General features: G+C 41.1%; 1 protein-coding gene across 1 annotated transcript in view; it reads left to right on the top strand.

The window, feature by feature from the left end:
* ERC2 (ELKS/RAB6-interacting/CAST family member 2) overlaps positions 1 to 13,816 on the top strand; it is an 866,181-nt gene that overhangs the window by 629,324 nt on the left and 223,041 nt on the right. Inside the window, 1 exon segment of the mRNA XM_064275182.1 lies at positions 10,802 to 10,848. Coding sequence (XP_064131252.1) covers positions 10,802 to 10,848 — 47 coding nt within the window.

Here is a 13,816-nt window from a genome sequence, read left to right on the forward strand (position 1 = left end):
CGGTAATATAGGTTTTATAGAATGACTGGATCTGAAAGGTAAGATGTAATTATATATATTTTAAAAGCCTTAGGTTTTATTTATTTGTTTGATTTTCACATGTATTTTCTAAAATCAATCATGAACCAAAGTGTAGGACTACAGGAGTAGTCCTGTAGCGCATAGAAGGAAGCTGTCCAGGAAGTAGGCACTCGTCTGATTCTCATCCTTTCATCTTCCGGTGGTAGCCATCTAGCTGGAAGAAATAAAGTTCAAAAGAGTCCTCAACATCAGGTTAACAAGTTGCTGCTTCCATTGAGTCTCAGATTTATGGGTTTGTGTAGCTGCCGCTTGGCAAATACTGCCAGGGATGGACAAGCTTTTTCTCCTGGCCTGAGGTAAAGCTTAGCCAACAAGTCACTTGCATCAGGGGAATTCGTGGGCTTCCCAAACCTTACCTCTGAGGAGAGGAAGAGCTATAGGGGGATGGCCTTCAAGAAGTGGTGAGAGTAGAACTGAGTGTGCATCAGCAGAAAGAGGATTTAGGTAGAGGTGGATTCCATACTAAAGGGAAACCAGGTAATATTCTCAAATGTTAAAGGTGACTTCTGAAGTCAGCAGATTCAGGACTGTATGAGTTCTCTGACCTTCTATTCAGTTCGTAATTAATGGAAGGTAATCATATAATACTTAAAGATTGGAGAGACCCAGTCCCTGCCCCCAGGTTAGCCAGGTTTAACAGTAGAGGGAGTGAGACAAAGAACAGAGGGAGTTCAGAAGCCCACTGTTCTGGTTGGTGGGAAGCTAGCCCGTAAAAAGAGGAGCGTCAGCTGTTGACTAACTTCCACACATGGATCTCAGGATTGCTACTTCACGCTACATCTTTTCTCCATCATAGAGTTAACAAACTTCGTGACAAAATTTCATCACATTTTTAAAATGTACCACTTTTGGAAACTTTGCTCAAGATGAATGTTCAATCTCCTTGCTTCCTACCCCCAAGATTTAATGGTCTGTGTCATTTTAAAAACGAACAACCTCTTTGTGGTAACAGGCAAAGACATGATCGTTTTATTGACTTCAAGATATGGGAGGGGATTTGCAAAATCCAGACTCAATCTACAGAACCTTCTTTTGAATCTCTGCTATGAAGGCAGATATTCATGGAAAAAGGACAGAGCAGCTGTTATGTTTATGAAAGCCCAGAATGGCCTTTTATTAATAGAGTAATGACCACCACCATTAAAAGGACCAGATATTCAAGCTTGCTGGTCAGTGTCTTCTCTGCCTGCAGATAACTGAATGGTGGGTATGAGCAAGGGAGAAAGTTGAGTGGGTTTAACGAATGGTACTTTAGTTGGAAAGCCCTGTGTCCACATGTTCTTTCTAGGGCAAGACTTGTCCCATACATCAGAATTCTTCCCTTGGGAAAGGTTGCCTCCCAATTGTTCCTTTTCTTTAAGTTTTATATTTTCATAAAACATTTACTATTTTTTTCCTCTTGCAGAAGCAATTTTTGAGAAATATGTCAGTAAGATCTATGTTACAGAAATTATCAGCAGAAAAATAGAGACAAACGTAAGAAAAAAAAATGTCCCTTTTTCCCAGATTTGTATAGTGTTTCTGGAGGCCAATTTGTTGGTGTGGGTTCAAAACCTGAAAGATATGTATACCTTTTGACCCAAAAAGTGCCTGTCTGGGAATTTATCATTTTCTTTTTTTTAAGATTCTATTTTTTTCATTGCACTTTAGGTGAAAGTTTACAGTTCAAGTCAGTCTATAATACAAAATTTTATATATACATGTTGTCACGTGACACTACTTGCAATCCCTGCGATGTGACGGCACACTCACCTTTTCCTTCCGGGTTTCTGGTGTCCATTCAACCAGCTCCTGTCCCTTCCTGCCTTCTCATCCTCCCTCTGGACAGGAGCTGCCCCTTTGGTCTTGTGTATCTGCTTGAACTAAGAAGCACACTCTTCACGAGTATTATTTTGTGTTTTATATAGTCCAGTCTAACCTTTGTCTGAAGAGTAGTCTTCGGGAATGGTTTTAGTTCTGGTTTAACATAACGTCCAGGGGCCATGGCTTTGGAGGTTCCTCAAGTTTCAGTCAGACCGTTAAGTCTGGGCTTTTCATGTGAATTTGAGTTCTGTTCCACACTTCTCTCCTGCTCCGCCAGGGACTTTTTGTTGTGTTCGCTGTCAGGGCAGTCATCGGTGGTAGCCAGGCAACGTCTAGTTCTTCTGGTCTCAGGCTGATGGAGTCTCTGGTTTATATGGTCCTTTGGTCTCTTGGGCTAATGTTTTCCTTGTATCTTTGGTGTTGTTCATTCTCCTTTGCTTCAAGTGAATTGGGACCAATTGATGTAGCGTATGTGGCTGCTCGCAAGCTTTTAAGACCCCAGACGCCACTCACCAAAGTGGGATGCAGAACATTTTCTTAATGAACTTTGTTATGCCAATTGACCATGGTCCCCAGACCTCAGCCCCAGCTACTCTGTCACTCGAAGTGTTTGGTTGTGTTCAGGAAACTTCTTAGCTTTTGGTTTAGTCCAGTTGTGCTGCCTTCCCCTGTGTTGTGTGTTGGTCTTCCCTTCACCCAAGGTGATTCTTGCCTGCTATCTGGTGAGTGAATTTCCCTCTTCCTCCCTCCCCATCCTTGTAACCATCAAAGAGTGTTCTCTTCTGTGTTTAAACCTTTTCTTGAGTTCTTATAATAGTGGTCTCATACAGTATTTGTCCTTTTGCGACTGATTTAACTTAGCATAATGCCCTGCAGATTCAAACATGCTGTGAGATGTTTCGTGGATTCTTCATTGTTCTTTATTGTTGCGTAGTATTCCGTTGTGTGTATGTACCTTAATTTGTTTGTCCATTTGCCTGTTGGTGAGCACCCAGGTTGTTTTCATCTTTTTGCTGTTGTGAACAGTGCTGCAATGAACATGGGTGTGCATGTATCTATTCATGTGATGGCTCTTTTTTCTCTAGGATATATTCCAAGGACTGAGATTGCTGGATCAGGAATTTATGTTAATAACTGGATCATAGCAGAGAAAATGTTGAGAGATGTTTTCTATTCTATTTTTATTTGGTGATTTGGAAATAACCTCAAGATCCATCAAGAGGGGGTTATTATGTTACACTGTGGCCATTATAGAATGGACTAGATCAATATTTATTGGTTTGGGAAACATCCATGGTATTTTACTAAGTTAAAAGGAAGGCCACAAAGCAGTATGCGTAGCATGATTGACTTCTGTTGAAACAATGGGCATAGGTGGAAAAATGTTTGGAAGGATACAAAAATGGTATTCAGTAGATCTGTGTCTTGAGGTTTTACGTGTTCCCCCCCCCCCGCACCAGACTTTTCCGTATTTTCAGAATTAAAAATATGTAAAACCAAACCCAGTGCCGTCGAGTCGATTCCGACTCATAGCGACCCTATAGGACAGAGTAGAACTGCCCCATAGAGTTTCCAAGGAGCGCCTGGTGGATTCGAACTGCTGACCCTTTGGTTAGCAGCTGTAGCACTTAACCATTACTCCACCAGGGTTTCCAAAAATATGTAAGCACGTATTATTTGTATAATTGGAGTAAAAAATTTAATAAAGATATTTTGGAATTAGGACAGTGAGAAGCAGGGAAAAAAGCTATAATCCATAATCCAAGGAAACCACTTTTAATTCTCTGATATATTTCCTTCCAAACAACCTTTTATACATATATGTATATAAATATGTATATGTTGCTGTTGAGCGCCATTGAGTTGATTTTGACTCATAGTGACCCTATATGACAGAGTGGAATTGCCCCATAGGGTTTCCAAGGCTGTAACTTTATGGAAGAAGACTGCCACATCTTTCTCCCTTGGAGGAGCTGGTGGGTTTAAACTGCCAACCTTTCAATTAGCAGTCAAGTCAAAGTTCCTAAATATGTATATAGGTATATAATTTTCCTTTAGAAAACCAGAATGGTCTTTTATTTATTTGGAGTGATAGATATGATTATCAAGAGGGTTACAGTCTCATACAAATATACACACACAATAGGGTAATATTAAAGATAAGTCATTTATTCTTCCACTTGAAAGCTTTTTCATTTTTCTTGCTTAATTCCTAATTATTTTCACTGCGCCAGTGTCATCAAGTGACTGATACCGTGTCCCATGTATAATAATACATTGATTTCGTATCTACTGGTGACCTTCACGGTCATCACTATCGTTCTTCATCATCAAAAAACATGGCAGGACTGAAATATCCGGGCTCCAGGATAGCTGCTCTGAAATTTCTTATCTCTCCCCTAACCAGTGGGTGCTATCACTTTTCACTCCACACCACTCAACTGGGCCAGCCCTGGTCTACTGACTCTGGTTTAAGGCAACTCTTCAAAAAGGATGTCTGATCAGTCCCTGACTCCACCCATGAAAGACCTTCAACAACCTTCCAGACAAACTGCCTCCCTCCAGTTAGTTACCCCAATGAGTGACTCTGTTTGGACTTTATTGCTTTCTTTGTGTGTCCATGTATCCCTTTGCACCCTGTGCCCTTGCTGGTAGAAGGGGCTTACTTTCTCCTGTCTATGGCCTACATACAGCACCTACAATCAAATTGCTTCTTTAAATTTTCAAGTTTGAGGAGAACAAGGGAGACCATTCAGCTGGAATTACCTGAAAATTTGGTTGTATCTGCATGAACGTAGCCTTATGACTTAGGATATTTTCTACCCTTGGTCCCTTGTGGTGATTTTATTTTGCAGAGATGTTAGCAAAGAAATTCACCTTATTGAAGAAAAGGAATTTTAGTGTCTTGAATTTTTTTGCTCCTACATATGGGAACCTGAAATCTCATTCATGCTCTGTGACAATGGAGAAATTGGATATTTGGGAATGGAAATTGGTGGTCCTCCAGGCAATATGAGATCTAAAAGTGTTAAATCCTTTCATAAATAAACCTTGATTCAGACTGGAATGTCTTGGCTTGATCTTAAAGGTGATATTATAGGAGACATATAGCCATTGACTGGCCTTAAAGATAATTATCTACACATTCCAGCCTTAGTCTGCCATCATCCGGGCCTGGTCTGCGAGGAAGCCAATGCTCTTTCCCTTACAAGAGTATTACATTTAGATGGCCTCCAACCCAAGGATGTTTTTGAACCACACTCTGCTTGTAGGCTATGGAAGGAAAGAAATCTCTTAATAGTTGCAAACCTTATTTTTCAACCCCTCTAGGTATTGTGTTATATGTGTCTCAGCAATTTGGGTTTAGTTTCAGGTGTGCCATGTCCAGCTATATATGGGTTGTGATATCAGTATCTGTGATTTGGTCACTTGAATTTGTAAATAGTTTTCTTTTAGACTCATTAAGTTGTATATTAGACTCAGACTGTATCACCAGGGTATGTGTGTGAAGTTGTGATCATGATGTCTGTTTGCGTGAGTAACTTATTTGGGTGTTAGGAACGAAGTTCTTTGCAAGTCTGTGAGCACCTTGAATACAGGGACTGAATCCCTCATACCTGGCATAGTGCCAAAATAAGTATTGTTGAATTAACTAATTAATTAATAGAATTTAAAACATGCTAAATGTTCTACTTTAAATTCTTATAACAGATTGTACAAAGCAAAGTAGTCATGTGGTTATCACAAACTCTGGAGTCAGACAGCCTGGCCTTACATTTCAGCTCTGCCACTTATTAGCTGTGTGACTATGGGCAACTTACTTAACCTCTCTGTACCTCAGGTTCCTCAACTGTAAAATGAGGATGATAACTCAAAAGGGTGTTATGAGATATAAATAGGATTATTCACAATTATTCATACTCACATGGCTTAGATCAGTGCCTTGCACATGGCAAATGACACTAATTGTTAATTAGCATTAATACTCATTCATTATTGGGTATTGATATTAGAGCATAGACAAACGCCTAGATTATTTAATTCGTCTTTCATTTCAAGCAGGGATAGAAATAAATATTTATTTGTCTACATGCAGACTTATGCCTTTATGTTTTTTTTAAGAGTTTTACGTTTGTAGACTAGCTGTTTATTCAACGTAAAACAGAGTTTTTAAAGAGAAAACAATCAGAACACATAGTACATACATATGTAATGGTGGGGACACTTTTCATATTCAGACGTGTAAAACTCCTCAAACATATAAAAACTCTCAATATATTGTAAATATTTTGTCCATGTAGATAAGTATAATTGCCCAAATTTACCCCATAATATTTGGGAGCAAATCCAGTTGATTCCTCTTGCTTGGTGGTAAATCAAATATCAGACATTTTGGGAGTACCTTTTTCTCTCTCAGGCTTATTCACCCAGGGTTCTTGAGTCAGAGTCCCTAGTGTTTGGTCCAGGGTGGTTGCCTCGGAGACACTCAGGGTCCATTCTAAATGTAGTTGCCAACACACTCCCTCCCCATGGCTGCCTGAACCATTGCTGTGGGTGTTCAGCCTCAGGCTTCCTTGTCTCCCCAATTTGGGGAGCTGCTTGGGGTGGGATGCAGGCCTCTGCCGTCTGTGAAATTTACTACTCCTTCGTCCATCTTCTTAGGGAGAGTCCAAATCTCTCCAGGTTCAGCCACTCCCCATTTATTTAAAAGAGGATCCCTGTCCATGTCTGAAAATTGGACTCCCTTGACCAAGAACTCAGGTTTTTGGGGAACAAGAATTTTCACCTCTCCTCTATGTCAAGAGAAGTGCAAGACTCCCCAGGGCCCAAACTCTTGGCCACACTCTGGAACAGGAAAAAGAACCATGCCTCTTGGTCTTTCTTGATGTGCCCAAAGTCAAGGAATGTTCCTAGTTGGATTATCCTGCCAGGTAATTTTAGGCACGGTTGTGACCATCCTGTTGGGTTAAGACCAGGGTATCAAGATGACAGGGCAAGATCTGTGCCCTTAAGAACCTTATGGTTGTGGTGAAGATAGGGTTGCTGGGGTCCCTATCACCTGGGGTCATCACTGAGTATCCTGCCCCACCACGAGGTGTGGATACGGCAGGATTCCTGTGCCGACGATTTGACTGGGACATCTTCACCCCTGGCCTGATCATGTCATGGGCTATGGGACCTTTGCATAAATGGTTTCCCCAACCACATAAGTACTTGTGAACTTTGGGTCTTCTCTAAGCTGAGTAATTACCATCCCTTTGCTTGTAAAAATAAATCCCTAAGACAACATGCTCTTCCTTTCCCAAATAGAAGCAAGTCTTTGCCTAATGATGTCTGAGTTTGAATGCTCTTTGAAAACTTGCAATATTGTGTGAATCAGTGGTTCTCAGACTTGCATGTCCATCTGAATCAGAGTCAACCTGAAGGGTTGATAAAATACAGATTGCTAGACTGTTCCCCAGAATTTCTGATTCCGTAGGTGGAGGTGGGCGTAGGGCTGCTGAGAGTGTACATTTCTAACGAGTGCTCAGGTAATGCCAGGGGAACTCCACTCCAGGAACCACTGGTATAAACGTCAGGCATTATTATCATTTTTGATTATTCTAATGATGAATTAGGTGACTATGTATTAAGTGGTAGCCATGTGCCAATCCCCAGGCCAGGCATCGCAGATACCAGATTGAATAAGTTAGCCTTGAAACAAAGAGCCTAGTAAGGGAAATGGGCAGAAGACACATAAAAAGAAATTAAGAAAAATTACTTAAAATTGTGATAAATGCAATGAAGGAAACAAAATTTGGTGCTGAGATGAAAAAATGCTAGATGACAGGTAGGAGACAGGAAGCAGCTGTATCTCAGGGGTCTTTTGGAGGTGGGGACATTGATGCTGAGCTCTGACAGGCGAGAAGATGCCTGTTACTTGAATAATTTGGAAGGAGTGGGTTGGTAAGGGAGAAAGACCAGATTCTACAAGGCCCGGGGGAGGGCTTTAAGGAAGAGCCAGGGTGGCCTGGGATGTGATTGAGGAGTCAGACAGGGCTCTTGTAAGCCACTGGAAGGAGCTGGAGTTTTATTTGCAAGGCAGTGGAAACTATACTGCCTATTTTAACTTATGTTTTCATTGGGAAGTCAGTGCCTGTAAGTGTGAGCATTCCTCAGCCTCCTCAACTGTGGGGGTTTGTCTCCCTCCACCCATAGTACAAAAAGTGGAAGTAGTAACTCATGCTCAGAGTTACGGCTGAGGGTAAGGGTGTATGCTGGGGGGCAGGTGGTAGAGAGATATGGTGCATAGACATACAACACACACACACACACAACACAGGGGGAGCTCCACATGTTAAAAGGTAGAATGTACAACACACACCACACATACACAACTCCAAACCGTGAGCTCCATGCACGAAAAGCAGAATGTTTGGTATGTCCCAGTGTAGGCAGCAGGCTGGGTGGTTTGTGTTAGAGAGGTCGCACCTGGGTAGAAAATGCCCTTCACGTGCGCATCATCATGTTTTAAAAGGTCAGCCATGTTGCTAAACGTTGTAGCTTAAATCTCAGCAGGAAGGACTGTAAACATAGGCCGAGTCACAGATTGAAACGGGAACTTGCATTATGAACTGTCAGGCTTTGCTTTCTCTCTAAATGGGAGCAGAAGATGCTACTCGGCCAGCTGTCTGGGTCTGTACCTCGGTGGCCTTGGGGCGTTGAGTCATGTGGCCATCCAGGGCAGAAACGCGTCCCCAGGCACCCTCTTTCTTGACTGCAGTAGAGCAGGGTTAGTTATACTTTATTAGAATCCTGCAGATGAGAACATGCGTCTGATGGTTTCTCCAGCACTGGGAATTCCTGCCTTTCTTGGTGGGATCCGCTAGAGTTGTAAAAGGGAGCTTTCTGGATGTTAACTGGGTAGCGAAAAGGAGTTGACTGAGATTGGCAAGGGAAGAAACAATTCTCATGTAATAAAAATAGGATTGTTCAGAGTTGAGATGAGAGCTTTCTTACTGTTTGAAGTTCAGATGAAATTTAGTTTGGAAGTCACATCAGCGAATATTAGATTTCGTCAGAACCTCGGCTGTGTTTTCGATTAGGGGGCATTTTTATTTCGCTTACTTGTACAGCAATCAAAAAAAACATAGATGGTTTCAACTTAAAAAAAAAAAAAAATACAGGTCCTCCAGCCATTAAAATATGTTTTTCTATCTGTTTTGGAATCTTGAACAAACGATTTGAAATAAGGGCGAAAATTGCGTGCCACCGACTCCACACGGTGCCTTTCTTGACTGAGTCCTTGCACTGGCACTTAATTTGTTACCTTACTTTAGAATATTTCCCCATCACCTCTGAAGCCATGGCATAGGCAAGGCTTTTAGGACCTGAATTTTTTTAACGCGAAACAGGATTATGGATTAATCTCCGGCAGGGAAGTCCCTGTGGGCAAAGTAACCTAACGAGTTAGACTGCTCTTGGCAAGACCCTTCCCTGTTTGCCCTCTGTTCCTCCTGCTGACCTGGTGGACGAAAGAGTCGATGTGTGTGTGAGTCTAGGCATGACTTCTCTAAAGATCAACATTTGTACACACTGGAGTCACCTTTTATACATAGTGCGACTGACATTAACCAGAGAAGTCAGGCTGACAGCCCCTGCCTTAACGCCAGCAGGAGAGTGGCCTGGCTGTGTGCGCACCATTTATCTGAAGGGATTCAGCACAAAATCACACAGCCTAATTGTTTTTAGTCCAAGAGGAACTATTGCCCAGATAGAGGTGCTTTTAAGGTTATTGAGTGTAACCCATCGAAATGGGGTGTTCATTTTGATATACGTATAGTTTATAAAAAAAAAAAATTTTTTTTTATAGTTTGTTAAAAAAAAAAAATTAGCTATTTTAAATATCAAGGCTGTTTCTCCCCTTGATGTCTGGTTATCATGATTTTGTTACAGCTACTTATAACAGTATAAATTCCTGAAGGAAGGAGAGGAAAAATAAGAAGAAATACTTTTAAACAAAGTAGTTCACATTTTGGAGAAGCCGTAAAAGAGAGAAGTCCCAGCTGAAACAATCAGAGCGTTGAGTCAAGATCTGGCATTCAAGAAAAAGGTCCAACAGTTTCACCTTACATTTGTTCTGAGACTCTGTAATACTAAGGTTATGTTTGTTTCAGAGCCCATAGGTGGTACAAATGGCTAACATGCTCGGCTAACCAAGAGATTGGAGGTTTGCACCCACCCAGAGGCACCTTGGAGAAAGGCCTGGCTATCTACTTCTGAAAAACCAGCCATTAAAAAGCCTATGGAACACAGTTCTACTCTGATACATGTGGGGTTGTCATGAGTGAGAATCAGCCTGACAGCACCAGGTTTATTTGTTTATGTTTGTTTCAGGGATGTGTTTAATCACTTTATATGAGACCAGACCGTAATTTCGCGTTGCCAACAAAAATGGTGATTTTTTTTTTTTTTTAATTTTGAAAGAGCTACTTAAAAAAAAACACACACACACTGAAAGATTAATTCAAAGGCATAAACAGTAGAAAATTTCCTTTGGGGAACCTAGAGACCTACTTAATTCCAAAGTACAATGTGAGTAATTGGTGAAGCCCAGCGTTGAATATGTCAGTATAAATTGTACTATCGGACACAAAAGTCTTCATCATCTACAAGGACACTGTAGACAGTTGTGGATTTTTGAAAAACAAAGTGTCACACATTAGGATTTGAATAGTTTTTGTTTGTACTCAGATTATCAGTGAATGTTCCCATCAGTCAGGGTAACAGGGAAAAGGAAAAGTTACTGCTTTAAGCATGAAAATTATGCTCAGCAGGATGTGGACTCTGGTTGTTTTTAGAGGCGTGGGCTGAAGTTGACCCTTGCCAACCACCCACTCTTCCCTAGGCCCCCTGGGGACCAATACCCAGCCCCTAGCAGGGGTTGGAGGACAGTCTCCGGAGCAGCGCCAGGTGAGAAGCAGAGTAGCTGGCCTGGGAGTACGGTGTCACAATGCGCCCTCCTTAGCTCATCTGGCCAGCCAGAAAGAAAGTCCCATTCCCCAGTGTACAAGGAGGATATTGAGCAGCTCGCTGATGGCCTTTGAGATTGGAAGAGATCCAGGATTTCACAGATCTGCTGTCATGATCTTCTGGACATTCGTTCCATTTGGAGAGGGAGGGAAAGCAGATAAACCCTCTTTGCAGCTTAGAAAATGCGACGAAGTTCAGTCTGGCAGCCCCACTTATGTCGCGCCTTCATGTTCATCCCTAGTCTCCTTGTACGTGGGGAGAAGCAGCTGCTTGGGTGGGCATCTTTGTTCTAAGTCTTCTCTGTAGGAAGCGTTTTTCCCAAAGTTAACCAATTAAGAATTGTTTTTTTCCATGAAGCAGTAATCACTGTGAGATGAGGGAGCCAAGTCACTGTGGGAATGCTGTACCCCAGGGACACATTTGAGAGGATTTCCTTCTCCTGAAGCAACAGGGTCAACAGAAAGCCCCTATAAAATGTTTTAAATGAAGGAGAAATTGAAGCGGAAGATTTCATTCTGGCACTTCATGTCTGGTTTCTGCTTTCCTCCCACTGAGGAGCTAACCAAGCCAGCAGTCTGGAGGATGTATTTAGTTTGAGGATAATGAAGCCTTACTGATTTTTTTTTACTTACCTGGATTATGATTATAAGGAAACCAGTACCTGGTAGTGGCCTTTGTAGGTTACATCTGACATACTGGTAGCTATTGTTGAATGTGTCACTTAAAACTGTTTCAATGTGTGTGTGTGTATTCATGGTTTGCTTGTTTTATAAAAAGGGGGCAGTAATTAAGACATTTTTATCGTGTAACTCTTAAGAAGGTCAATTTCACATCCTGATTCAATACGTTTCAAGATTAGACCCAGCTTTTCTTAAGCCAAACCCTGGTGGCGTAGTGGTTAAGAGCTATAGCTGCTAACCAAAAAGGTCAGCAGTTTGAGTCCACCAGGTACTCCTTGGAAACACTGTGGGGCAGTTCTACTCTGTCCTATAGGGTTGCTATGAGTTGGAATTGACGCGGCAGCAGCAGGTTTGGGTCTTTTTTGTTTTTTTCTTAAGCCATTGATTTGAGTGGTGTTTTAACTGGGTATGTAATGGTCCTTGAGAGTCCCTGGGTGGCAAAGTTAAGCACTTGACTACTAGCAGAAAGGCTGGTGGTTGAAACCCACCAGATGTGCCTCAGAAGAAAGGCCTAGAATCTGCTTCTGAAAGGTCACAGCCTTGGAAACTCTATTGAGCAATTCTTCTCTGCATACATGGGGTCACCATGAGCCAGAATAGACTCAATGGCAACTAACGACAGCAAATAGTCCTTGGGGATGGAAGCCATATATAACGTGAAAATAATTCTCTGCTGAAATCTCCAGGGCTATGACATCTTGGGGGGATTCTTCCTCAAGAGGCTGGAACTGGCCTCATTGTCCTCGTGTGAGCCCCTCTCTTCCGCCTCAGCTTTTGCTTTCACTGTTCTTTCCCATGTAGACATGGATGCCTGGCTTGTAGAATGCAAAAAAAAATTTTTAAGCACTTTTTTTTTTTTTTAGGTAATTTTAGATTCATATGCAGTTGTAAGAAATGATATAGAGAGATCCCGTGTACGTCTTACCCCGTCTTCCATAAGGGTAACATCTTACAGAACTACAGTGCAATATCACAGCGAGGATATGGACATTGATATACCCTCAAGATACAGAACAGCCCCGTCACCACAAAGATCCCTCACGTTGCCCACCCCTTTCCAGCTTCCCTACCTCTGACTCCTGCCAGCTGCTAATCTGTTCTTTGTTTCATAATTTTGCCATTTCAAGTACATTATGTCAATGGAATCATACAGTATATGACCCTTTGAGATTTTTTTTTTCAATCAGCATAGTTCACTGGAGATTCATCCAAGTTGGTGTGTGTATCAATATTCATTTCTTTTTATTGCTGAGTAGTAAGTAGTCTATGGTGTCAATGTCCCCCAGTTTTTTTTAAAACTATTTACCAGTTGAAGGATACCTGGGTTGTGTTAGGTTTTGCCTATTAAAAACAAAGCTGATGTGAACATAGAACATTCATGTACAGGTTTTTGTGCAAACCTAAGTTTTCATTTCTTTGAGATAAATGCCTCCAAGTGCAGTTAATTGCTGGATAGTGTGATAGTTGCGTGTTTAGTTTTCTGAGAAACTGCCAAGCTGTTTTCTGGAGTGACTGTACCATTTTATATTCTTACCAGGAATGTATGAGTGAGCTAGTTTCTCCACATCCTCATCAGCATTTAGTGTTGTTTTTTTTTTATTTTATCTGTTCTAATAGGTGTGTAGTGGTATTCTATTGTGGTTTTAATTTGCATTTTTCTAATGGCTAATGATGTTGAACATCTTTTTTTTTTAATAATTAAAAATCATTTTTAATGTTTTTGTAGCAGAACATATACCAATTCAACAATATCTACATGTACAATTGAGTGAAATTGATTACATTCTTCAAGTTGTGCAACCGTTCTCACCCTCCTTTTCTGAATTCGTTCCTCCCCCATTAACATAAAGTCACTGCCCCCTAAGGTTCCTGTCCAATCTTTTGCGTTGCTGTTGTCATTTTGATCCTGTATAGATAGTTCTTAAAGGAGTACAGTGCTCATGGCAGATATTCATTGCTATTTAAGCTAAACTGTTGAACATCTTTTTATGTGCTTATTTACCATCTACAGATCCCCTTTGATGAAAAGTCTCTTCATGTCTTTTTTTTATCTTCTATTGGAAATTTTACTGTTGAGTTTTGAAAGTTCTTTATATATTCTATATACTAGGTTATGGTGGATTTGTGGTGTGGAAGTATTTTGTCCAAGTCTGTAACTTGTCTTTTTATTCTCTTTCCCAGAACAAACGTTTTTAATTTCGATGAGGTCCAAATTACCACATCTTTTTTTTCATGGATTG

This window comes from Loxodonta africana, chromosome 22, assembly GCF_030014295.1.
Source record: "Loxodonta africana isolate mLoxAfr1 chromosome 22, mLoxAfr1.hap2, whole genome shotgun sequence".
NCBI classification, from domain to species: Eukaryota; Metazoa; Chordata; class Mammalia; order Proboscidea; family Elephantidae; genus Loxodonta; species Loxodonta africana.